At 46.8% G+C, this 26552-nt stretch overlaps 1 protein-coding gene across 1 annotated transcript in view; it reads left to right on the top strand.

Annotated features, from left to right (window-relative positions):
• The window catches only part of LOC137433434 (uncharacterized), a 232225-nt gene that overhangs the window by 159339 nt on the left and 46334 nt on the right, over window positions 1-26552 (top strand). Inside the window, exons 38-40 of the mRNA XM_078785841.1 lie at window positions 1161-1214; window positions 1319-1426; window positions 10251-10304. Of these exons, the coding sequence (XP_078641967.1) occupies window positions 1161-1214; window positions 1319-1426; window positions 10251-10304 (216 nt within the window). The remainder of the gene's footprint in view (window positions 1-1160; window positions 1215-1318; window positions 1427-10250; window positions 10305-26552) is intronic.

Below are 26552 nucleotides of genomic sequence, written 5' to 3'. Positions count from 1 at the left end.
TGTACGTGTGTGTGTGCGTGTCTGTGTGTGTGTGTGTGTACGTGTGCGTGTGCGTGTCTGTGTGTGTGTGTGTGCGTGTGTGTGTGTGTGTGTGTGTGCGTGTGTCTGCGTGTCTGTGTGTGTCTGTGTGTGTCTGTGTGTGTCTGTCCGGGCCGTAACTTTTTTAGCATTTGAGTTTTGTCATCAAATTTTTAACAAAGCTTTATTATGAGAACATGGAGAAGGCAAAATAATTTTGTCAAAAGGTCAAAAGGTCAGCGTCACATAAAATCATCAATTTCATCCAATTTAACTCAAATTTAAATTTACCTTTTGAGTTTTGTCATCAAATTTTCAACAAAGCTTTATTATGAGAATATGGAGAAGGCAAATTAATAATTTGGTCAAAGGTCAAAAGGTCAGCATCACATAAAATCGTCAATTTGCATCCAATTGACCTGAAATTTTAAGAATTTGCATATTGGATCAATGAATTGGTTCACCAATCAAAAGCTAGAAGCCAGTTGTTTTTAGATCAAAATATCAAAGGTCAAGGTTGTGTAAAATCACCAATTATCACCCGATTGACTTGAAATTTAAAGAATTTGCATATTGGGTCACTGAATTGGTTCACTAATCAAAAGGTATGTCAATTGTTTTTTTTTTAGATCAAAATGTCAAAGGTCAAGGTTGCATAAAATCGTCAATTTTCGTCCAATTGACCTGAAATTTTAAGAATTTGCACATCGACTCACTGAATTGGTTCACCAATCAAAAGCTAGAAGCTGTTTATTTTTTTAGATCTAAAGCTCAAAGGTCTAGGCTGCATAGAAATCTTATTATTATTATTTTTTTTTTACTGTTTTCATTCTTTTGCGCATACAGAAGAAGAAGACGTCTGAATGCAAACGGGCACAGACAGGCTTTGCATTTTTACATGCTTTCTAGTTCTCAATTACATTCACCCTCAAAGGTTGCAGCTGGCCTCTATCCACACTCTAATATCCTTATAACCCCTGGTTCATTAGCATGCATTTCATGGGGAAAGGTAAAGCAGTAGGCCCAAACGTTGTCCAAGAAGGATATCTAATAGAAAAGTATGCTGGAATTATAGTCTGTCCTGCATTACATTATGGTGGAGCAGATTCCGAACAACATTGACACTAATAATTGCCTTACAGGGAGGAAATGGAGAGATGGGCCCACATGGACCTGCTGGATTTTCTGGTTCACCTGTAAGTCCAGCCACAAATTAGAATCATAGTCGATTTGACCATCAGATTTCTCAATGTCACTTAGATTGAGGTTTCAAATCCTCGTGTTCATGCCGACCCAACAGGGTCCTGATGGATTGCTTGGAGTGAAAGGTGAACCAGGAGAACCTGGGCAGAAGGGAGACCATGGAGCACTTGGACATCCTGGACCTGCTGGCATTCCTGGACCAATGGTACGACATGGTCGAGCCAAGAATGACTTTACTCCGCATCATGATTATGAATTTATATTTATAAGTTTTAACTGATTTAAGAGACGAGTAAGGCTAAAATCTGTAATTTGATAGTGCATCGTTTTTCACATGTAAACTTTGTAATGTGGCATTTTCTTTAATTTCGTTTCACAGATATTCATAATGCTTCGATATTTGTATGCTTGAAATCGGTAGCAACTGCCAACAATGAGAAACAGACTCATCTTAAGCTGTTTCCTTTATATAGAATGCCATTTTGTTCATTCCATCACCATCAACGTTATTAGCTATATAGTGCAAAGGATTCAGCCAATAGAAATACGTACAAAATATTTACATTCATCCGCTCTTTCAGGTCTTGAATATTCGCTGGTTGAACGAGAGGCCCCCAAAATATTCCCTGGACCCCTTGTTTGCGGACCTCACCCCGTTAGATTTTTCTTGTGGGGCTTTCTTAAGGGAAAGGTTTACGCAACTCAACCAGCGAACATTCAAGACTTGAAAGAGCGGATTCAAGCAGCTTTTGGAGAAATTACCGTCAGAATGCGACAGAAAATGGTCTCGGAATATCGTGAAAGGATGCGCATGCTGTATGAAAATGATGGAAATCATGGCGAAATTCATAACTAATTTTATACACTTCTGTATTCCATAAATGTTTAATCACAAAATCTTGAAATATGTACCTACATCCTGTAAATATTTTGTTCGATTTCGTTTCTTGGTAACCGGGAATTCGTTTCCGTTTCCGGTTATTCGTTTCGGGGTTCAAAACCGGGAATAGTTCAATGGCCCACCCTGTAAATTGTAATGTCAGATGTTGCATCCCAGTTGTCAAATCATTGCACATACTTGTCTGCAGGTTACACAATGTGCTTCATAGTAGGACACATTCTGTAAGAGACCATGGCATGTCCCAAAGAAAACCTCTTGGCTCTCTTGCAAGCTCCAATATTGATGTGATGGCCTAAGCTTGCATAGCAAACTTGCAATACTGTACATGCGCTTGTATTTTTTTTTTTTTGGTATGCAAGGTCGAGGCTCGTGTAAGAGCTAACATCAATCAAAAAAAAAACTGACACATAAAACATATGATAAAGGGAGCGGGAGACAAGATGGGGAGAGAGAGGGAAGCACACAAGTACAACAGTAGAGAACAGGGACATCGGGAGATCTGTGGAAGAGAGAGGGCTTGGGGGGAGGAGGCTTGGGAATGGGGGCGGGTGGGAGAGGTATAAAACACACGGACACTGCTAGGACTTCCAGGAAAGAAGTTGGTGTCTCAAAAAGTGGATCTGTGGTGATTAACGGGGGTAGAAAAGATCAAGATTTTGGATGGGGGAAGATAAGAGATGGTGCTGAACAGCGGTTTTAAAGACCTGGATGGAGGAGTGGGATTGAAGAAGAGAGCGAGGAGTTTGTTCCAAAGGCAGGAGAAAAGAGGAATGAAAGAGTGAAGGTGAGCAGAGAGTCTTGATTTTGGCATTCACCATAAGAGGGTTGCTGGCAGATCTTGTGTGACCTGGAGGAATATTTGGGGGACAGAGCCTCACCACAAGGACAGATCCTCATGGCAACTGCTTCACCCGTCACAAGCTTCAGTGTACCATGGACGGGAGGAAGGGTATGACAACTGAAGACAAGATGGGATAAATCTGTGCATGAGAGAGAGCATTTTACTTTGGAAGAATTCCCAGGAAGAGTTGATGTCAGAGGCAGTGGAGATGGGAGACCAGCCCAGATGATTGATGGCTGCTTGCAAACCGTGCCAGTCAGCCTGAGTGAAATGCCAGACTCGTCAGCGCTGAGGAGGCTCTATGAGAATGGCCAAAGAGATGTCCACTTTAACAAGGAAATGAACAGAAGAACCGATTGGAGAAGAAGAAGAGCAGCAGACATTTGCGGGGAAGTTCGTCAAAACCAAGTCTAGAAAAGAAGATACTCCATTGACTGAGATCCGGGTTGGGAAATTGACAGATTGTGTCAGTCCCAGTTAGTCGCAGAAGTCCTTTGCTAAGGTACCATGGCTGGTGAGAGAGGAACCCACACCCAGCCAGCTGGCATGATGACAGTTGAAGTCACCACATATGAGGAAGAGAGGGTTGGGATGAGTGGATAGAAGTTGGTCCATGTTGTCAGACAGGGAGATGTAAATGGAGTCATCACTGTTTGGAGGACTGTACAGAACACATATGAACAAAAGGTGGGAGCGGAGAGGAAGCCATAGCCAGAGGTACTCCTGGGGGTGAGGTGGAGGGAGGGCAGTGCAAGGAGAGTGAGGAAGAGAGTTTTTGATAAAGATAGCAACCCCACCACCAGAACGAGTCTCAGGTCTATCATATCGGAGGAGGGAGCAACCAGGAAGAGATATTAAAGAATCAGAGACATCTTGAAGGAGGAAAGTTTCTGTTGAGCAGATCAAGTCTGGATTCTCAGAAGCAACCTGAATGGAGAGATCAGTCAGGTTTGAGTGAAGGCCCCAGATGTTTGAGGTCCATACCGTTAAGGAGAGGGAGGTGGAGCATCGGGTACATGACAGGGGAGGGGAGGGGTAGGGAGAGCTGTTGATAGTGTGTCGGAGATTGCAGAAGAGTTAGGAGAAAAGGAAGGATGAGGAGGACAAAAGGTTTGATGGTGATGGGAGGAGGCACAGTGAGGTGTTGTTTGAGGGGGGAGCAGAGCATAGTCGAAGGTTGGAGGAGGTGGAGGTATGTGATGGAAGGGAAAGGAAGTGGGGAGGAGGTAGCTTTGAGGAGGGAGGGGGGGGGGGGGGAGAATTGGAGAAAGATAGTAGGGGGGGGGGGAGATTAGAAGGGGAGGGGTGGGGGGGAGTTTTGAAGGGGAGGGGTGAGGGGGGAGTTTTGAAGGGGAGGCATGAGGGGGGAGTTTTGAAGGGGAGTGGGAGTGGGGAGTTTTGAAGGGGAGGGGCGAGGGGGAGTTTAGGAGGGGAGGAGTGAGGGGGAGTTTAGGAGGGGAGGGGTGAGGGGGAGTTTAGGAGGAGATAGGTGAGGAGGGAGAATTGAAAGGGAGGAGCGAGGAGGGAGAATTGAAAGGGAGGGGTGAGGGGGCATTTAGGAGGAGAGGGGTGAGGAAGAAGTTTAGAAAGTGGATGATTTATGAAAAATGAACATTTATTACAAACTGGGTTTATTTTGATTTTCAAGTCAGAGATCCATTTGAAAACGATAGAGGAGGGGTGGAATGAAGGTGACTTTAGAGAATGTAGAAAGGAAGGACTGTAAGAGATTGAATTTTTTTTTGAAGTGTCATGATTTGATGAGGAAATTGAAAAAAAATCCTTTTAAATAGGAAGAAAAACAGCGTGTTGTAATAAACCATTGAATAAAATACGACAGGAGAAAGTTTAAACATATTTAAACAAAACCATGGAAAACAATCTGGGAATAGTCCCTGAAGTGAGGGCGTGGATCTGAGAAAGGAGAAAGGGTTAAATGAATATGGTGTAAACTAGAATTGGAAAGGCGAGTTACGGCTGGAGATGGAAGGAAGAGGTGGAAGAAAAGGAGATAAAGGGGGTGGGGCGAGACAACAGCACACGTGGGGGCCTGCGAGGAGAAAAGGAAATAATAATAATAATTATTATTATTATTTTTGTATTTAAAACGTTAGACAAAGGGTAGATGTTCGGGGAAGTTAGTGGGAGAAGAGAAAATCTAAGAAACAAGCAATACAGCGAAGGAAAGAACTTAAATTCACAGAACACCGATGGGGGAGGGAAGCCTGAGCATTAAATGTGCATTAAATTGTGCATTGCATTAAATCGACACTTCATTTGTATCATACGCATATCGGGCTGGGAATGAATTTTGAGTTTGGCCAGCAGGTAGCATAATTTATGGGAGGTGCGACTGCCCTGCTCATGCAGATGCAGTGTCCCGTGCGATTTAGAGTAGGAATTTAGCATTTAGACAGGGTGCTGGCCGATGATTTGCTTACTCTTTGTTAAAAAAAGACCGTGCCATTCATGTTCACCAACTATTGCTAGCAAATGGAACACCAGACTTAATGTCCATCTGAAGCTGGCACACTTTCTGAGGCAACACCCTTTCTGCAAAGCACCAATTATAGTTTATCTCTCGTTCCATAATGAAATGCAGACTCGGCAGATGAACTTCTGTAACGCCATTAAATCACAAACTATAAACTAGAATTACACTCGGTAGAGCGCATACTTAAGCCAGGCTGAACAGTTTTTTTTTTTTGTTTTTTTTTGTATACAAGATCGAGGCTCGTGAAAGAGCGAACATTAATCACACAGAAAGACAAACCGACACATAAAACATATAACATCGGGAGCGCTAGCCAAGATGGGGAGAGGGGGAAGGACACAAACACAACATTTGAGAGCAGGGACCGAGAGACATGGAGACATCGAGAGATCTGAGAGAGGGCGAGGGCTTTGGGGGGGGGGGGGGGGGCATGGGAAGGGGGTGGTGGGAGAGGTATAAAACATATGGACACTGCCAGGACTTCCAGGAAAGAAGTTGGAATTTCAAACAAGGTGGATCTGGGGTGAATTAGCGGGGGTAGAAAAGATCAAGGTTTTGGATGGGGGAAGATAAGAGATGGTGGTGAACAGCTGTTTTAAAGACCTGGAGGGAGGAGTGGGATTGAAGGGAGTGAGGGAGTTTGTTCCAGAGGCGGGAGAAAAGAGGAATGAAAGAGTGAAGGTGAGCAGAGAGCCGAGATTTCGGCAGTTTAACCATCAGAGGGTTGCTGGCAGATCTTGTGCGACCTGTAGGAATATTTGGGGGACAGAGCACAGAGAGAGCTGGGGGTGCAAGGCCGGAGAGGAGTCGGTAGAAGACAGAAAGACCACCTACCTGCCTGCGGTGAGTGAGTGAAAGGCCCTCAGAGATAGCTTCATCGCGGGAGATTCCAATAATTCTGAAAGCTTTGGTTTCAACAGCGTGAAGCCGAGCTAGGTGTGAGGCAGGAGCACCGGCCCATAGGGGAGAACAGTATTCCATTGAGCTGCGGATGAAAGCCTTGTATGTGGTGAGGAGCTCAGGTGTGCCGAGGAAGGACTTCGCACGACGGAGGATGCCCAGTCGGCGACTGGCTTTGGAGGCCAGCTTGGAAATGTGGTTTTCCCAAGAAAGATCATGGCAGATAGTGAGACCCAAAAGCTTGAGCGACAGAACTTCTTGGAGAGGATTGTTGAGAAAGTAGATGGGAGGGTTGTCCAGTCGATCTTTTTGGAGAGACATAGTAAGAGTGTGAGATTTGTCAGGATTGAAAGACATGTTCCACTTGTTTGACCAGTCTGTGATTTTGTCCAAGTCTTCAGAGAGTGAGGAGGCTGCAGACTGCCGATCTGAGGGAAGAGGAATGGAGCGGCAGAGAGTGGAGTCATCAGCAAAGAGATAGAGAGGATTTTCAAGAGAGTCAGAGAGATCATTGATGAAGACCAGAAAAAGCACGGAGCCCAGAACACTGCCTTGGGGAACTCCAGCCTGAACAGGAAGAGGAGATGAGATAAACCCATTCAGGGCCACACGTTGACGACGACTAGAGAGGAAGTCCGCCAGCCATGCGTGGAGATTTCCATGGATACCAAAGGAGGAGAGTTTGGTGAGCAGAGCGGGGTGCCAGACCGTGTCGAAGGCACGTGATATGTCGAGGGAGACAGCTCTAATTTCCTGTTTGGCATTGAGGACCTCCATCCATTGTTGAGACAGCAGAAGCAGCATGTCCAGAGTAGAGTGACCTGGTCTGAAACCAAATTGATGATCAGAGATCAAGCCATTGGAGAAGAGGAAAGATTTCATATCCGAAGCAATGATGGATTCCATGACTTTGCTGATAATTGGGAGAAGGCTGATTGGTCTGTAGTTGCTAGGATCTGTTTTTGCACCTTTTTTGTGCAAAGCGGTGATGTTGGCTGATTTCCAAGCAGATGGCAGTTGACCTTGAGCAAAAGAGAGGGTGAAGAGAACAGAGAGAGGGTGAGATAGAGTGGCAGAGCAGGATTTTAGGACCCATGGGCTGATGCCGTCGGGTCCAGTTGCAGAATCAGAGTCGAGGGTTGACAGAAACTTTTCCACCTTGTCAGGAGGAAAGGACACGGAGTCCACGAGCAGCAGGGTACGACTGGGTATGGTGGGTACAGAGAGGGATGGGTTTGGGACACAAGATTTAGAGGCAAACACAGAGTTGAGGCATTCAGCTTTTTCACGTGCGGAGTCAGCTGTGTAGCCGTTTGAGGTAAGGGAGGGGATGGAGGGGGAACAAACACCAGAAACGGATTTGACCAGATGCCACCAGGATTTGGAAGAGGGAGACAGATAAGAGAGTTCGGTCTTGAGAACGGAGAGATATTGTTTCCTGGCTCTCCTGAGGGTGGACACACACTTGTTTCGGGCTTTGTGAAAGGAAATGAGATTTCCTTCCGTTGGATTTGCTTTCCAGGAGACGAAGGCAAGTTGTTTCTGGGCAACAGCCTCACCACAAGATTCCGTGTACCATGGACGGGAGGAAGGGTATGACAACTGAAGACGAGATGGGATAAATCTGTGCATGAGAGAGCAATTTACTTGGGAAGAATTCCCAGGATGAGTTGATGTCAGAGGTGGTAGAGATGGGAGACCAGTCCAGATGATTGATGGCTGCTTGAAGACCGTGCCAGTTGGCCTGAGTGAAATGCCAGACTCGTCGACGCTGAGCAGGCTCCCTGAGGATGGTCAGAAAGATGTCCACTTTAACAAGGACATGATCAGATGATCCGATTGGAGCAGAAGAGCAGCAGACATTTTCAGGGAAGTTAGTCATAACCAAGTCCAGAAGAGAAGATGTTCCGTTGACTGAGATCCGGGTCGGGAAATTGACAGATTGTGTCAGTCCCAGTGAGTCGCAGAAGTCCTTTGCTGAGGAGCCATGGCTGGTGAGAGAGGTACCCACACCCAGCCAACTGGCATGACGACAGTTGAAATCACCACATATGAGGAAGAGAGAGTTGGGATTCAGTCGATAGAAGTTGGTCCATATTATCAGACAGCGAGATGTAGATGGAGTCATCAATGTTTGGTGGACGGTACAACACACATATGAACAAGAGGTGGGAGCGAAGGGGAAGCCGTAGCCAGAGGTATTCCTGGGGGTGAGGTGGAGAGAGTGCAGTGCAGGGCGAGTGAGGAAGAGAGTTTTTGATAAAGATAGCAACCCCGCCTCCAGGACGAGGCTCAGGTCTATCATACCGGAGGAGGGAGTAGCCTGGGAGAGATACTAAGGAATCAGAGACATCATAATGGAGGAAAGTTTCTGTTAAGCAGATCACGTCTGGTTTGACAGAAGCAACCTGTATGGAGAGATCAGTTAAGTTTGAACGAAGGCCCCGGATGTTTGAGGTCCATACCGTTAATGAAGAGGAAGGGGGAGCATCAGATACAGAACAGGGGGGAGGAGGGGTAGGGTAAGATGTGGAAGAGGTGGAAGAGGTAGGGAGAGCTGTTGAAGATGTGTCAGAGATTTCAGAATAGCTCGGAGAAAGGGAAGGATGGGGCGGACAAAAGGTTTGATGGTGATTGGGTGAGGCACAATGAGGTGTTATTTGAGGAGGGGGAAGAGCAAGGCAGAAGGTTGGGGGAGATGGAGGTGAGAGTTGGAAGGGGGAAGAAGCGGGGAGGACGCTTTGAGGAGGGGGAGTGAGAGGGGGGAAATTTAGAAGCAATGAGGGTGGGGAGATTTGAAGGGGAGGGGTGAGGGGGGAGTTTGGGAGGGGAGGGGTGAGGGGGCGTCTTGGCGGGGAGGGGTGAGGGGGTAGTTTAGGAGGGAGGGGGCAAGGGGGGAGATTTGAAAGGGATGGGTGATGGGGAAGATTTGGAGGGGAGGGGTGAGGGAGGAGTCTAGGAGGGGAGGGGTGAGGGGGCGTCTTGGCGGGGAGGGGTGAGGGGTAGTTTAGGAGGGAGGGGGCAAGGGGGGAGATTTGAAAGGGATGGGTGATGGGGAAGATTTGGAGGGGAGGGGTGATGGGGAAGATTTGGAGGGGAGGGGTTATGGGGAAGATTTGGAGGGGAGGGGTTATGGGGAAGATTTGGAGGGGAGGGGTGAGATTGGATTTTAGAAAGTGTACGATTTATGGGAAACGAACATTTATTGCAAAATGAGTTTCTTGTGACCTTCGAGTTAAAAATACGTTTAAGGACGCTGGATGGAGGATGGAGTGCAGGAGAGTTTCGGGAATGTAGAAAAAAGGCACTATAGGAGATGGATATTTTTTTGGGGATGAATTGATTTGGTGAGCAAGTCGAAAGCAGCCTTTTAAAGAAGAAGAAGAAAAAGGTGTTATAAAATATGACGGATATACATAACTTGAGGGGAAAGTGTAAACATTGAAGGTTAATAACAGTGAAAACTATCTGGGGAAATGGGGGAGAAACACGTGGTCGAAGAACGAACGAATAAGAATGAATAAACGAATGAGAACAGTTTACGTCTTGTATCAATAAAATAGGCACTGATAGGCTGGATCTGGATCGTGACCTGAACCAAAATCAAATCAATTCGTTACCATGTCACCCAACCACAATGCCCACCAAGTTTCATCGGAATCATTCCATAATATTTGGAGACATCATGCTAAATGTAGTTTTTGGTCCTATCTCTTAATGGTAAAGCATCACTCAAATGACGAGTCCCTCTCGTCATGAGTTTCTAAGTTTCTGAGTCTTATTCAAGTCTGTGATTTACACTCTACTGCTATGATAATCTGTTCCTTCTTAGTACATTGTTATACGACATTGTTGACGTTTCTTTTGCGCTTTACTGATTGTCTGCTATTCAGGGTGTCGTGGGAGCTTATGGAATGAAGGGTAATCGTGGTAACCCTGGACCCTCGGTAAGTTGAATATTTAAAATAATTTCCTTTTTTTGGTTTTCAGAGTGGTAGTGTATATCATTTTGATAGAGCATGGTCTCCTCTAAGATATCTCATTCTGGGGTTGACTTGTGAAAATTTAATAGTCAACATTGTTTTTGATCATGCATGATGCAGTATGTTATGGAACATGCCACTCTTCAGACAAAACGTAAAGCCATCTGCTCTGTCTGCTTTGCTCTTTTGTAAACTTCAAATATCTCATTATTGGTTCACGAGTTATCAAGTGACCACTATATTCGTCATGTCTGTGCATCTGTCTGTGTGTGTGCGTCTGTCTGTCTGTGTGTGCGTCTGTCTGTGTGTGCGTCTGTCTGTGTGTGCGTCTGTCTGTGTGTGCGTCTGTCTGTGTGTGCGTCTGTCTGTGTGTGCGTCTGTCTGTGTGTGCGTCTGTCTGTGTGTGCGTCTGTCTGTGTGTGCGTCTGTCTGTGTGTGCGTCTGTCTGTGTGTGCGTCTGTCTGTGTGTGTGTGCGTCTGTCTGTGTGTGCGTCTGTCTGTGTGTGCGTCTGTCTGTGTGTGCGTCTGTCTGTGTGTGCGTCTGTCTGTGTGTGCGTCTGTCTGTGTGTGCGTCTGTCTGTGTGTGCGTCTGTCTGTGTGTGTCTGTCTGTCTGTCGGCAGCATAACTACCTGATGATATCATTCGATCTTGATGAAACTTGGGTGGGAGGTTGATATCATGATCTAGTTGTGTCCTGTCTAGAGTGGGCGTATTGCGCCCATTGTGGGCGGAGCCACGCCCGAAAAAGATGTCTTTTTAGGGGGTAATCAAGTTCAAGCTACATCTTCTCCGAGGGAGTTGGTGGAATCTGACAGGGGTTTCGATATTTGGGTCGGCCAATGTCATGTGTCTAGCCCCACGGAGCTCGATTTTTCCTTTTTTCCATTTTTTTTTCATTTCATTTTTCACCAAATTTTCGGTATTGTGTAGCTAACTAACCTCATAACTGATTATACATTCTTTTCTATCTCATTTCAAGGTCAGTAACCTTCGTTTTGACATTTCCGGGCCTGGCCTGTTGAGCCTGTTTCGGTTATAGTCCGTCCTTTGTCATTGAATACCGCTCGCTCGTGAACCATCGTCGTCTCCTGACTTGTAGTTATTAGAAAGATCAAACCTTTCACTTTATGAAATGAGTGTAGGGTTGGCCTATCCTGATGCCTCATTAGGCCTCTTCCTGGTCGGCAACAACTGAAGTGGCTCCCATGAACTTTCAACAGGATGCCAGATCATGCCTGCGCCATGGCCTAAAGTTATAACCAAAATTTGGTAGCATTCTGACTGGGGGGTCTGGAGAGGAAGAGGAAGTTTTGAAGGAATTGAGGCAATTTTCCCAAAAATTGACTAAGTCGGCCATTTTGAGAAACTTCCGGGTCACATGATCGGCATGACCTCCACAATTTAACATTTATAACCTGGTTTAATGTTTTAACTCATCTTTGGTAGCATTCTGACTGGTGGGTCGGGAGAAAAATATTTTTGAAGGAATTTACCAAGACCGCCATTTTGACACACTTCCGGTCACGTGACCGAAATGAGCCCTGTTACCAGTCAGGAGTGGAACCTTGCTGCCAAATTTCAGCCGGATTGGCCCAGCAGTTTGGCCAGAAAAGTCGCAAATAGGTGGCGGACGGACAGTGCATGATGACAATACCTTATCTGGAATTCCAATTCCAGATAAGCTATAAACCGTGCAAATTGTAGACAAGCTTAAAAAATATAGTTGGGTTGTTTCCTCAATCACACGGATTCATGGAAAAAATTATAAATTTAAACATATCATGTTGTTTTGCAGCTCTGTGTACATGATCTTTCCTCTTGGTGTCACATCGTTTAATGCGGTAATTCCCTTCACAATCGAAGGACATACTTACACAGCTCAGGTACACCACAACAGAGATCCTTGTGCGTTGTGGATGTGGTGAATTCAGCCATTGAAAAAAATGTTCATCCCTACTTGTTGATCACGACTCTCCACAGCAGCCACCACTTGTAGCTACAAATGTTTCACCTGAGATTCTTAATGTTGACCATACTGTTGTTATTAAGAGCTCTGAAAGATTTCTCTCGCCCTCTAGTAACTGCTAAGGTAGGCACTAAGGTTTCAGCAACAGCGAAGCCTCCTTCCTTTGCACAGGTGGTTGTGGGGACTCACCCCATGATGCAGGCGACCCCAACTGACTCTCTGCCAACTGGAGTCTCCTTTGAGCCCACTGATCCCCCTAAAGTGATAGAGCAATGTTAATGTTGTTTCCCTTTCCTCTTCTGAAAAGTTGCCCCCTCTGATATAATCGCTCGCCCCCAGCCCCCTTTACTGAACAAACCCCCCATAATAATACCCCCAACAGATGAAAGCAATACCTCTCTATTACTAGCGATGCTACTAAGAAAAATGGTGAGTGTGTCCTTTCTGTAATGGACACATGGACACAGATCAAATGGGAGAAAACCCAGAAGGTAAAGGCTTTGAGTTCAATAACGACTCTTCAAAAACCTCAAGTGCGTCAGTGGAGGAAGAGCCAGCCCCCAGACAATAACTCCCAAAGCACAGTTTCCTCTTTGGATATTTTAAAATTCTTAAAGAAAACTGCTCGAAAGAAGTGAGTCAGCATATTAATGATTTATTTTCCCTGATTTACATTCCTTGGTTTAAAAAGTACAATGTATAGTATTGTGAAGAAGACAGAAGCTTTTGCAATTTTTAACTCTTCCTGCAAGAGATTAAAAATACATCTTCGAAGAGTTATTAAAATGTCTAAGATATATAATTCCTTTTTCCTTCCTCCTTATGATAATTGCAAGCCTTAACACTCGAACGCCACTCAGTAGAGCACATACTCCCGCCGTGGGTCAAGTTGGAATAGTGCGATTTCACAAAAGTTTGAGGTAGTTCAGTGATAACACAAGACAAGACAAGACAACACAAGACAGACACTGCACAGATATATATTTAGAGTATATAGAAGATAATGTTAAAAAAAACAAGGCAATTTCACTTACATTTTCGGATTCAGCATTCAATTCCATATAGGTGAGTGTATTTTGAGGCATGCGTGACTTCAAATAAAATTGTAAGCCTTTATTTAGGTAAAATTTGGGTATTTTTTGTAAAATAAAATTGTAAGCCAGACAAAACGTTCGTTTCATTCCTTAGGGATACAACATGTAAAACTGGCCCAAACGTCAAAACAAAACTCGCTCATTCTAAGTCGTACAAGCTAATGCGACCACTCATTCTTCTGGGAAGAATCCCGTGCACATGCTTGGCACACTTACAAGTCGCTTAAGTCTTTATAAATCCATCAAATACTGAAACCGCGATTGACATTCACTGAGGTAAATGTTGATATCTCTTCTGAGGTATTAAAAAAAAACAAAAAAAAAAAACCGTTTTAAAGCATTATATTGTTGCGAATATGGAATTTGGCCTCCATATCCGCTTGTAAATATTCCCCTATTTTCTCCAATACTCCCCAACTTTCCCCAGTCCCCCATTCCCTAGTCCCATTGCATGTAAATAACAATCAGTAGAGCCGACCTTCCCCTTATTCCCCCATTAAATGTCGTGCCCAGGTCCACCGCACCACACGTAGACAACTTTCGGACATCTTCCTAGTTATTCTTAATCTATGTCAGTTAAGGCCTCGTTTCCATTAATTATGACTCTTCGTTGCACCAGAATGTGATTATATGGCACCAGTAGTGAGTTTAGGACCTTTCCCATACCTCCTCCCATCTTCTTCCCCAAACAACAACAATAACAACAACTACAACAACAATTACAACAACAACAGAGGAGATGGCGGCGGAGCGGGGGAGGATGCGTCCTCACACCGGCTCGATTAGCTCCAGACCATGCGCTCCACGGGGTTACCCCGAAGGGGCTGGCTGTCAGCTCCTCGTCAGGGGCGGAGCCAGTAACCCCCCCGCACGCACCCAATGAGAAGCAACGTGCCGATTCCACGAGGCGGAGCTAACGAGCCGAGGGCGTGTCACTCCCCGCCGGATATACGCAGCCGCTTGCCGGACGTGACGTCAGATGCGCCTCAGCTTGGAGACTGGAGAGAGAAGCCACCGCCACCCCCAGCGCGACGATACCTCCCCGCATCTCTGGACCGGACCGAGTCGATTCTGCCTTGAGCCAAGAGTGCACCTTGAGCCATCGCGACCTGCCTTTCCTTTTCATCAACCCCCGTGTGAGTCAGCATTTTGTCCCGTGTGTCTGTCGTCTGTCCGGGGTTAATATAAGAGTGTGTCTAAGTGCCTGTCTTCCTGTAATATACCTCTAGCCCCTGTAATCTAACCTTTTTCCGTACGAATATACTTGAGAATCGAAACGTTGGTGTCGTATTGTGTGATTGTAATCCAGCCGGGTGTCTTCTTTTTCTTATTGAGCCAGCGTAGCGCGACTTCGTCGACGTTCGAGTACAATCGGGTAACTTGTGCAGACGTGGTCATACCATAAAACCGCTCGGTACATAACATCCAAGCCACGTCTGTAACAATTGGTGTCGAGGAGTGGAATTCGAACCCGGGACTAAATTTATTAGGCCCAAATTGGTAACAAGTAGAATCAATTCGGAGCGCGTTTCCCGCGCGAAATTATAACGGCGAAATTTGAATTTGTTTTACGAAAATAAAAATAAAAACCGAATTTTGAAAGTCGCGCTATGGCGGATCAAGACAGCTGGGGTCCGGTAGGGGAGAGTGAGGCAGGGTCGGTCCAGGACCAAATTGAGGGACGTGAGGAGAGCGAAGCAGCGAGGGTAGCAGACGCGCAAAATGGCGCCTCGCTGGTCACCGCGCCCGCGACCGTGGCAGCGCCCCTGGTGGATCCGAACCTTTTTATGTTGCAAATGAGGGCCCTTATGGAACGAATGGGAGACCAAATTGTGGGAATGAGGGCTCAGGGTGAGCGATTAGAGGGCCAAATGGGGGTAATGGGGAACCGGATGGATGCTCAGGGTGAGCGATTAGAGGGCCAAATGAGGGGTACCGGTGAGAAGTTAGACAATAATTTTGAGGAGTTAGACAAGAAAATTGGGAAGTTAGACAATAATTTTGAGGGGTTAGACAACGGGATAAAAGAAGTGAAAAATGGGTTAACGGGGGTAGAAAACAGAATGGCCGCTCAAGAGAATCAAATAGAGGGAGTGAAAAATGGGTTAGAGGGGTTAGAAAACAGTATGGAAGGCAAATTGAGGGACATGAGGGACCAAGCGGAAAGGGAAGTTAAACAAATGGAGCAGCAGATAGAGGGGGTCAGAATGGGGGTAGAAACCAAACTGGATGCTCACAGGGAGGAAATGGAGCAGATGAGGGTGGCATCTGGGCAGGAGATGCAAGTGATGGGAGAAGAGATCAGAAGAGGAGTGAGTGAGGAGGTCGGAGGAGTGCGCGAGGAGGTGAGGCACTGTGAGGAGCACATGGAAAAGGAGGTGAGAAAGGGGACTGTAAAGTTACAAGGGGGCATAGAGGACCTGACGCAGGAGGTGGAGCAGCTGACGGTGGGACAGACGGAGTTAGTGGAGCAGGTTCAAAGGAACACTGCGGTATTAGGAGGTTTAAAGGCGACACAGAAAGAACTAAAAGATGACTTGGTAGCGACGAAGAGGGAATGTCACATGGTACGTGAGGGACTGACAACGAGGTTGGACGAGGTGATAGAGGTAATGGAGACGAAGGACCGGCAGGTGAGGACGCACATGGAAACGGTCAAGGTAGCCTTGGAGGACGAGCTTGAGGAGACGTACCGGGGAATAAAAGAGGTGAGGCACAAATTAGAAGAAGTGGAAGAAGGGGTGAGCGAAATTAAGAAGCGACGGAGAGGGGATAACAAAGAGATAAAAGAGGAGATAAAAGAATTGGTCCAAAGTCTGTGTTTGGATCGTGATGTGCTCATTAACCGGATGAGGGATTCGCAGGTGATGGAGGAGAAGCGAAGAGGAAGAGGACCCGGTGTAAGTGGTGACCAATATGGTCGTGCGTATGATGCGCCAGGGGATTTAAGAAGCTTGGGGGTCGAGATGGACCCGGGTGTTCGTGAGAGGCCGTTGGTGAAGTGTGCGACAGGTCTGGTGTGCGAAAGAGGAGGTGTGCGAGAAAGTCCGACTCTGGGGTGTGTGAGGAAAAAGTGCGTGCCAAGGAGTGAGGGTGCTGGCGAGAATGAGTCGGTCGTAGCGCGTGTGCGAGGGAGCACATGGAAGCGCGGTGTGGTGAGTGTTACAGAGGGTGTGATGGGAGAGTGTGCGCAAGAGTGTGCGCGAGAGAGGTGTGTGACGGACAGGTGCATGGGGAAAGAGTGCGCTGTCAAAGGCAAGGAAGAATGCACACCTGTGGTGAGTGTTACAGAGGGTGTAACGGGAGAGTGTGCGCGAGAAAGGTGTGTGACGGACAGGTGCATGGGGAAAGAGTGTGCTGTCAAGAGTAAGGGTGAGTGCGCTGTCAGGAATGGAGGTGAAAGTAGTGAGAGTGACATGGAGCGTGAGTTAGTTGTGACAGGTGAGCGAGGATGTACACCTGGGATGGAAGGATGCACACCTGGAATGGTAGAGCGTGAGTGGGAATGCACGCTGGAGTTGGTGGTGAGGCACGTGGTTGGGTGTGCGAATGAGAGCACACCTGTGATTGTCACAGAGGAGGTGACCGAGGAGGGGGCGCGAAGAGGTGTATTGGTGAGGTGTGCGAGCGACGAATGTGTGCCAAAGTGTTCGGTGGTCAGGTGTGTGACCAAGGCTGTGAGTGGAATGGGTGTACCTGGGTGTGTAAGGAAGGGTACGAGGAGCATGGGCACAGCTGGATGTGTGAGCAAGGAACGGGCTGCGGGGTGTAAGCATGCAGGTGAAGCATCGACGTTAGACGGGGTAGAGTTTAGAACGACTTATAGCCGAAGCAGGCCCTCGGTGCGTGCCGGGCCTCGCTTTGAACGGCCGCGTCCGTGCTCCACTAGGCGGAGCGGGCAGCCCGATAGGAAGGGTCGTTATGGCGACCACGTTTTGTTGAGACGTGCCGGCAGGTCGAGATCGGGACATTGGATGGCTCCACGCCGAGGTGGTGCGTGGGATCTCGGCCCGGGTAAGCCCCCGTCCCTGCCCCGAATGCCGGACGCATCCAGCCGCTGGCACAAAACAACCAGCATCCATTGCTTGGCTTTACGAAGCCGGGCTTTGGACAGGGATTGGCGCACCGAGAGGTATTAGTGAGTCGACTGGGTGATGAGGTTAGTGTTTTGGACCCAAAATTAGAGAAAAACAAAATTTGATGATTGGCAAGGGATTGGCAGTAGTGATTGGCAGATGATGGGCAGTGATTGGCCAAATTTTTGATTTGTTGAAATTTGATGTGCAAAATTGGTAGTGAGAGACCCCCGATGTGGTGGGATGGCAAATCCACCATCCCTCACAGGGGGGGCAAATGAGCAATAGCTTATGGGGTGTATGGCAGTGAAAACTAGCCCGGGTGGGTTAGGATATGGTGTGTAGGGATCTAGCGAAGATGACCTTAGGTAACGTTAAGTTTAGTTAGTGACTGATACCTGTAGTGGGGACGCAGGTAGATTAGTATGGATGATAATGACGAGGGAGCGCAATAGTTTAAAGGGACGACTGGGAAGCGCAAGTTTCAGAAGGGAGTAGTTAGATGAGATGATGCCGCGTGTGTGTGAGAATTGAACAGGTGTGATTGCACAGGTGTGCAACTGGACAGGTGTGTGGAGCAGTGAGTGAGTAGTGAGTGTGTGGATCAGCGCGAATGCGCTTGGGGAGAGAAGGGTGCAGGCGGCACCAAGAATGAGAGCACAGGTGTGCAAGTACAGGTGTGTGGAGAGAGTTGGAGTAAGTGGTACGGAGTGGTGTGCATGGTGCGAAGGTGTGAATGGGGGAAGAGTGGACCCCCATCACGGATACCCGGGGCGGGTAGTGTAAGTGTTAGGTAGAGGGTGCAGGTAAATTGTGGTTGGATATTGGCATTTGTGGTGCGGTTGCAGAATGGTGTTGTGAATGGGTGCATTAGTGTTGTGGAAATGGCTGGGCGTGTAGCCTGTTAGTGTGTGTAGTTGGTTGGGCACTCCACCACTGTGAGGATGTCGGCCAGGTGAGGCCGCAGGTGGGCTCTGGGAGCCGGTAGTTGTGAGTGGGTGCCTGAGGATCCCGGGTGTGGATCGGGTAGCCCAGTGCCAGAGAGGGCACCGAGTGGGGAGAGTGCCAGAGGGCCTTCCCCAGGTAGTTAGGTTAGGGTGAGGAGCAGGTAAGCTCGGAGGCAACTGCAGTGGTGGAGGTGTGCAGGTGGGTAGACCCACTGGGAGAGGTACACGCCGCAGCCCAGAAATTGTGCGAGGGCACCGGGAGATGAATCGGGGGAGTGAGACCCCAAATTGAAGAGCACCACAGTTTGGCCAATGGGAATTGGTTTTTAGAACCCATAGTGTAAGAGGGCCAATGGTTTGGCCGGAGAAAGACCCCGGGTAGTGTAAAGTTGTTAAAGTCATTTAGGAAATAGTTAGGATTGATGAACCTGTCGCACCATACGCAGCCACTTACCTGTGGTGATGATGATGACTCCACGCCTGTGTTTTCTTTGTTTTGTTGCAGGAAATGAAATTGCTGTGTGGATTGTGAGACGCATCACGACGTGGATGAGACATTGGGGTGATTCCATCTCTCCCTCCTTAGGAGGGACTGATGATGAATTGGTGATGGCAAATTTTGATGTGCAGTTGGAGATGGCAAATTTTGATGAGAGTTGAAAATGGCAAATTTGATTGGTTAGGAGGGAGAGAAGACGAATTTGGTATATGGGAGGAACGGGGAAGACAGTAGGGATGTTTGTTGATTTGTAAAGTAGATGTTTATGGGTAGTGTTGTGTTGTGTGGATACAGTAAGGGGTAAGGGAGGGGCCATGTAGGTTACCTGGTGGGGGGGGGGCGTACGATAGGAACGTACCTGTCTCACCTGGTTCCCATGTGCCCCCAGTGTGCATTACCTTATATTGCGTGCACTTTTGCGCCCTTACCACCTTACTCACTTGTTTCTTCTTTTGTCTCCCACCTCCGAGGATCTGGCTTTGGGGTAGAGAGAGAGGAGAGAGAGGTGCTGGCTACGCAGTTGTGGGCCTGCACTTTCGCTGTTGGCTGCCTGGATCGATACACCATATGGACCGCAATGTTTGTGGCCACCCACAATGGACCGCAGCTCTTTTGCGGCCAAGCACCACCCGTGGAAGGACCTATGGGTCAACGTGGCACCTATGCCATAAAGGTGAACCACTGTTAATTAACACCAAGTGCACCACAAGAAGAGCAAGAGACACCTGCAGGGTTAGGGGTTGTCGAATTTATTTTTATTCCAATGAACAATGGTGACTGCACCGATTGGTGGTGGGGTGGTGCTTTTGATGCTGGGAAAGGGTGCTCTGCACGTTATTAAAGGCCGTCGGCCACAGAGCACTCGTGGGTTGGTGTATCGATGTTGGCAAGCGCGCTCTCTCTCTATGCATAACATCTGCATGTGTTCCTCCAAAAACAGGTCCTGGATCGTAGTGTAAATAGCAGCGTAGTCGTGTAAATAATGCTCCCTACCGGCTGTATGTTTAGTTTGAGGATTCTTTCCGGATTCGGTTATCCTGTGGGTGTGTTTCTGTGAGGAGAAGGGTGCAACGTCGCAGGGGGACATATTTACTCATTTGTGAATATCTGTAAAACTGTCGCACTCAGGGTAGAGTTAATAGTAGAGGGAACTACATTGCATGCCACACTAAAGTAGGTAAAAATTTATCGGGTCGGGACGCCCCGAGGGTAGAGAAGGGTGCAATGTTGCGAATATGGAATTTGGCCTCCATATCCGCTTGTAAATATTCCCCTATTTTCTCCAATACTCCCCAACTTTCCCCAGTCCCCCATTCCCTAGTCCCATTGCATGTAAATAACAATCAGTAGAGCCGACCTTCCCCTTATTCCCCCATTAAATGTCGTGCCCAGGTCCACCGCACCACACGTAGACAACTTTCGGACATCTTCCTAGTTATTCTTAATCTATGTCAGTTAAGGCCTCGTTTCCATTAATTATGACTCTTCGTTGCACCAGAATGTGATTATATGGCACCAGTAGTGAGTTTAGGACCTTTCCCATACCTCCTCCCATCTTCTTCCCCAAACAACAACAATAACAACAACTACAACAACAATTACAACAACAACAGAGGAGATGGCGGCGGAGCGGGGGAGGATGCGTCCTCACACCGGCTCGATTAGCTCCAGACCATGCGCTCCACGGGGTTACCCCGAAGGGGCTGGCTGTCAGCTCCTCGTCAGGGGCGGAGCCAGTAACCCCCCCGCACGCACCCAATGAGAAGCAACGTGCCGATTCCACGAGGCGGAGCTAACGAGCCGAGGGCGTGTCACTCCCCGCCGGATATACGCAGCCGCTTGCCGGACGTGACGTCAGATGCGCCTCAGCTTGGAGACTGGAGAGAGAAGCCACCGCCACCCCCAGCGCGACGATACCTCCCCGCATCTCTGGACCGGACCGAGTCGATTCTGCCTTGAGCCAAGAGTGCACCTTGAGCCATCGCGACCTGCCTTTCCTTTTCATCAACCCCCGTGTGAGTCAGCATTTTGTCCCGTGTGTCTGTCGTCTGTCCGGGGTTAATATAAGAGTGTGTCTAAGTGCCTGTCTTCCTGTAATATACCTCTAGCCCCTGTAATCTAACCTTTTTCCGTACGAATATACTTGAGAATCGAAACGTTGGTGTCGTATTGTGTGATTGTAATCCAGCCGGGTGTCTTCTTTTTCTTATTGAGCCAGCGTAGCGCGACTTCGTCGACGTTCGAGTACAATCGGGTAACTTGTGCAGACGTGGTCATACCATAAAACCGCTCGGTACATAACATCCAAGCCACGTCTGTAACAATATGTATCAAACGATACATTTTATGAAACGGGGAAACCTAATACACACTTTGGTGGTTTTAAAATGACAGAATATGTCTTTATTAGAAAAAAAAATGAACATTGAAGACGACGCTGCTAAAAAAAATACACCGCTCTAACGCATAACCATGAGTTTAAACTACATTTACAACAAATATAAAAACTATTTTCATATCACAATGTTAAATATAGAATATATAGAAGATAATGTTAAAAAAAAATGAGCCCTATCTTCCAATGGCAAAAAAATCCTTCAAAAAATTCCTGGATCCAGAATAATATCCTGAGCTTCACCAAAAACTAATCAATTCTTCCTTATCCCAAGGGCAATCATCCCACCAACTTTCATCCAAATCCGTTCAGAACTTTTCCAGATATCTTGTTCACTCACTCACTCACACTCACACTCAAACACACACACTCAAACACACACACTCAAACACACACACTCAAACACACACACTCAAACACACACACTCAAACACACACACTCAAACACACACACTCAAACACACACACTCAAACACACACACTCAAACACACACACTCAAACACACACACTCAAACACACACACTCAAACACACACACACACACACACACACACACACACACACACACACACACACACACACACACACACACACACACACACACACACACCAACAACAACAACGATGAGGAACAAAATCGAGAGAGGCTCGGACAAATAAGAGATGTACGGAAGAATGGGGAGTATGGGATGACGCATGGAGGGTACAGACTTGCAAACCTACTGTATATGCTATATGCAAATGTGGTAATTGTTTTTAAAGTCCTTATCATGGGTGGTGTATGGAATTTTATTTTTATCAAAACTGATAATTTGGGAGTTTTGAAGCAGAAATTGTGTTTTTAAAATGTACTCTGTGAAACAATTCTTAACAATTTGGAATTTTCTTTTCAATAATGTTTTAGTCATTTCCCTGCACTTTTGCATTCCTTTTTTCTTTACTGACTTGTCCCTTGTTCCCTTCAATGTTTTTTGTATGATGAAGAGGTATAGAAGTTTGTCTCTCTCTCAATTTATCTCCGACTTTCTCAATGTCTCTCTGACTCAATCTCTCCCCTCTGACTCTGGCTCTCTTTCTCAATCCCTTTCCTCCAATCTTCCAATCTCTCTCCTCCAACTCTGGCTTTCTCAATCTCTCTCCTCCAATCTTCCAATCTCTCTCCTCCAACTCTGGCTCTCTTTCTCAATCTCTCTCCTCCAATCTTCCAATCTCTCTCCTCCAATCTTCCAATCTCTCTCCTCCAATCTTCCAATCTCTCTCCTCCAATCTTCAATCTCTCTCCTCCAACTCTGGCTCTCTTTCTCAATCCTTCTCCTCCAACTCTGGCTCTGACCCTCAATCTCTCTCCTCCAATCTTCCAATCTCTGTCCTCCAACTCTGGCTTTCTTTCTCAATCCCTCTCCTCCAACTCTGGCTCTCTTTCTCAATCCTTCTCCTCCAATCTTCCAATCTCTCTCCTCCAACTCTGGCTCTCTTTCTCAATTTCTCTTTTCCAATCTTCCTCCTCCAACTCTGGTTTTCTTTCTCAATCTCTCTCCTCCAATCTTCCAATCCTTCTCCTTCGGCTCTTGCTCTCTTTCTCAATCTCTCTCCTCCAATTTTCCATTCCCACTCCTCCAACTCTTGCTCTCTTTCTCAATCTCTCTCCTCCAATCTTCCAATCTCTCTCCTCTGACCCTGGCTCTCTTTCTCAATCTCTCTCCTCCAATCTACCAATCTCTCTCCTCCAACTCTGGCTCTCTTTCTCAATCCACATCCCCCAATCTTCCAATCTCTCTCCTCAGACTCTGGCTCTCTTTCTCAATCCCTCTCCTCCAATTTTCCGATCTCTCTCCTCCGACTCTGGCTCTCATTCTCAATGCATCCAATCCAATCTTCCAATCTCTCTCCTCCGACTCTGGCTCTCTTTCTCAATCCACATCCTCCAATCTTCCAATCACTCTCCTCCGACTCTGGCTCTCTTTCTCAGTCCTTCTCCTACAATCTTCCAATTTCTCTCCTCCGACTCTGGCTCTTTCTCAAGCTCTCTCCTCCAATCTTCCAATCTCTGTCCTCCAACTCTGGCTTTCTTTCTCAATCCCTCTCCTCCAACTCTGGCTCTCTTTCTCAATCCTTCTCCTCCAATCTCTCTCCTCCAACTCTGGCTCTCTTTCTCAATTTCTCTTTTCCAATCTTCCTCCTCCAACTCTGGCTCTCTTTCTCAATCCTTCTCCTCCAATCCCTCTCCTTTGACTCTGGCTCTCTTTCTCAATCTCTCTCCTCCAATCTTCCAATGTCTTTCCTCCAATTCTGGCTCTCTTTCTCAATCTCTCTCCACCAATCTTCCAATCTCTCTACTCCGACTTTCTGGCTCTCTCAATTTCTCTCCTTCGACGCTCTCTCGACTTAACGGACTTCCCAGTTACTCAACTCTCTCTGAATATTTTTCTTCAGTCTCTGTCATTTTCTATCCAACTACTCAAATGTTACTGCCACATTGCTTTAATCCACACGCGCCATGCTTCATCCCTGATTCCTGTTCAATCAATGACGACAGTGTAAGTGGTCAGGATCTTGGAAACCATCCCTTGGATATGCTTTTGTGGGAGTTGTTTGCTTGGTCAATGGATGGCATCGTCGCTCGACTGGCCGGGCCTCAGTTCAGCTTGCGGGGAAGTGATGCTGCGCTCTCGCCGTGATGGATTGAATATTTTTGCGGCAAACATTCTAGTGTCACGTGTTCATGTTCCTTTTCAGGGGACCATTTTTCCGTCTCAAACCCACAACAAATTAAATACCGGTGCACAATTACACCAACCCACACGACAAATCTACAACTACCTCTGACATAGACATTTTCCTACTGTTGTTACTATTGCCACCTATAACAAAAATGTGAAAATATGTGATGGCAAACCGTAAAAGGATTGTGATGTCATTCCTACCTTGTTATGTCATTCCTGCCTTGTCATTCCTTCCTGCCTTGTCATTCCTTCCTGCCTTGTCATTCCTTCCTGCCTTGTCATTCCTTCCTGCCTTGTCATTCCTTCCTGCCTTGTCTGGTTGTTTTTTGGGGATTCCATCCCCAAATGTTTTTTCCGTTTTTATTAAATGATTTTTTTTCGAATTTGTATCATTATGCTTACTACAAACAGTATGAATGTCATAACTTTCTGAATGTAGCAACAACTTTATGAATACACCAACTTTATTAATCTGATATCACACTTTCACGAAAAAGAAGTGTAGGTTTTCACTTTCTGCAATACCTACTGAAGCCTCATGTTGGTTTAACGGTTAAGGTGGCTGGCTTAAGATCTGAGGATCTTGAGTTCAAGCCTGTCAGTCGTTGAATTAACACCGCGTGGATTGACTCAGTCTGTCATCCTTCCGAGGTCGGCAAAATGAGTACCAGATGACTGGGATGAATGATCCGTTCATGTCTCCTGTGTCGGAATGGCCACCTGCCCAGGATTGTGCCCAATAGTCAAGAAACTACTACGGCAGCCCTACACATTTGAAGATGCATAAAATGAGTTGTCTTCATCATCATAATCATCATCATCAGCAGCAGCAGCAGCAGCAGCAAAAAGGAGTGGTCATCATCATCATCATCATCATCATAAATAACTAATGACACTGAAAATGCTTTGCACACTTAAATTAAGAAGATAATATTAGTAAAAGCAGAAAGCAGGTTTTTATGAGCTAATAAGTTAAATGATCATGGTCCATGTTGAATAACACTATCCCAATATTCACATGCTCCTCTTTTACTCCTTCATCCCTCTTTCTCTACCGGCGTGTACCCCGGTTTAGAATAGGTACACCGTATACCTGCGTGTCGTAAGAGGCGACTAAAGGGGTTGGCGTCAGGAAGGGCATCCAGCCATAAAAAAACATTGTCTCAAAAAGAGAACCATGACAATTACGACGACATATGGGCAGGGTACAGCCCGAAGTACCCCGTGGGGGACCCCACTCCCTCTCGTCAAAACTCAAGGTGGGGAACCCGATCGAAGCAAGGGTGGAAATCATTCCATTTATGACGACGAAACGTCTGATGCCCGACGTGGAGATCGGTTTCTGAGGTTTGGGACATGGAATGTAGGGACAATGACAGGGAGATCAGGAGAAGTGGTGGAAGTATTTGTCAGAAGAAGAGTGGACATATGTTGTGTGCAGGAGAAGAGATGGAAGGGAAGTGGTGTGAGAATGGTGAAGGGTAGGCAGGGACAGAAATACAAGTTTGTGTGGCAAGGGTGCCCGGAGGGCGTGAATGGTGTTGGTGTCCTGTTTTCTGAGGAGTTTGTAGACAGGGTGGTGAGTGTGACTAGAGTGAGTGATAGGTTGATGATGGTGAAAATGATGATTGGAAAGCTCTTGGTGAACGTCATCTCGGGATATGCTCCACAGGTTGGTCGGAGCGATGAAGAGAAGGACAAGTTCTGGTGTGCTATAGAGAAGCTGATGGAAAACGTGAAAGATGAGGAAGTTGTTGTGGTAGGAGGAGACCTAAATGGACATGTGGGAAGGAGTATGGATGGTTTTGAGGGAGTTCATGGGGGTTATGGATATGGTGTGAGGAATGGAGAAGGTGAAAGGATTTTGGAGTTTGCTGATGGAGCTGATTTGTTGATTTGTAATACTCAGTTCCAGAAAGAGGATAATAAGCTTGTTACATACACGTCAGGTGGGTCGACGACAACCGTTGACTACTGCTGGTGCGTAGGCGAGATAGGGGGCACCTCCGGGACACAAAGGTGATCCCGGGGGAGGAGGCTGTTTCACAGCACCACTTGGTTGTCTGCGATATAAGGGTGAAAGGTGCGAGGAGAGCTCGGCGGGTGAAGTACCAACCGAGAATGAAGGTGTGGAGGTTGAAAGAGGTGACAGTGAGGGAGGCATTCAAAAAGAGGCTGAGTATGGTAGAGGATGATGTGGTTGAGCTTGAAAGTGGTTGGATGTCAATGAAAGATAGTCTGTTGGGAGCCGTTGGTGAGGTATGTGGATGGACAAAAGGACCACCGAGGCACTCGGAAACATGGTGGTGGGATGATGAAGTTGGAAAGAAGATTGACGAGAAAAGGAATAAGTTCAAGGAGTGGCAGAAGGCGAAGGGTATGGGTATGGGGGCAGAAAAGGCAGAGCATGAAAGTTATAAGGCAGCCAAGAAGGCTGCAGAGAAAGAGGTAGCAAAGGCACAGGAGGCATGGAGAAAATTTTCGGAGAACGCTTGGATTTGGAAGAGGGTC

The sequence above is a fragment of the Myxine glutinosa genome, chromosome 10, assembly GCF_964187855.1.
Source record: "Myxine glutinosa chromosome 10, kmMyxGlut1.1, whole genome shotgun sequence".
Lineage (NCBI taxonomy): Eukaryota > Metazoa > Chordata > Myxini > Myxiniformes > Myxinidae > Myxine > Myxine glutinosa.
Note: the sequence above shows the minus strand (reverse complement) of the source record. Positions and strands in the feature narration are given on the sequence as shown.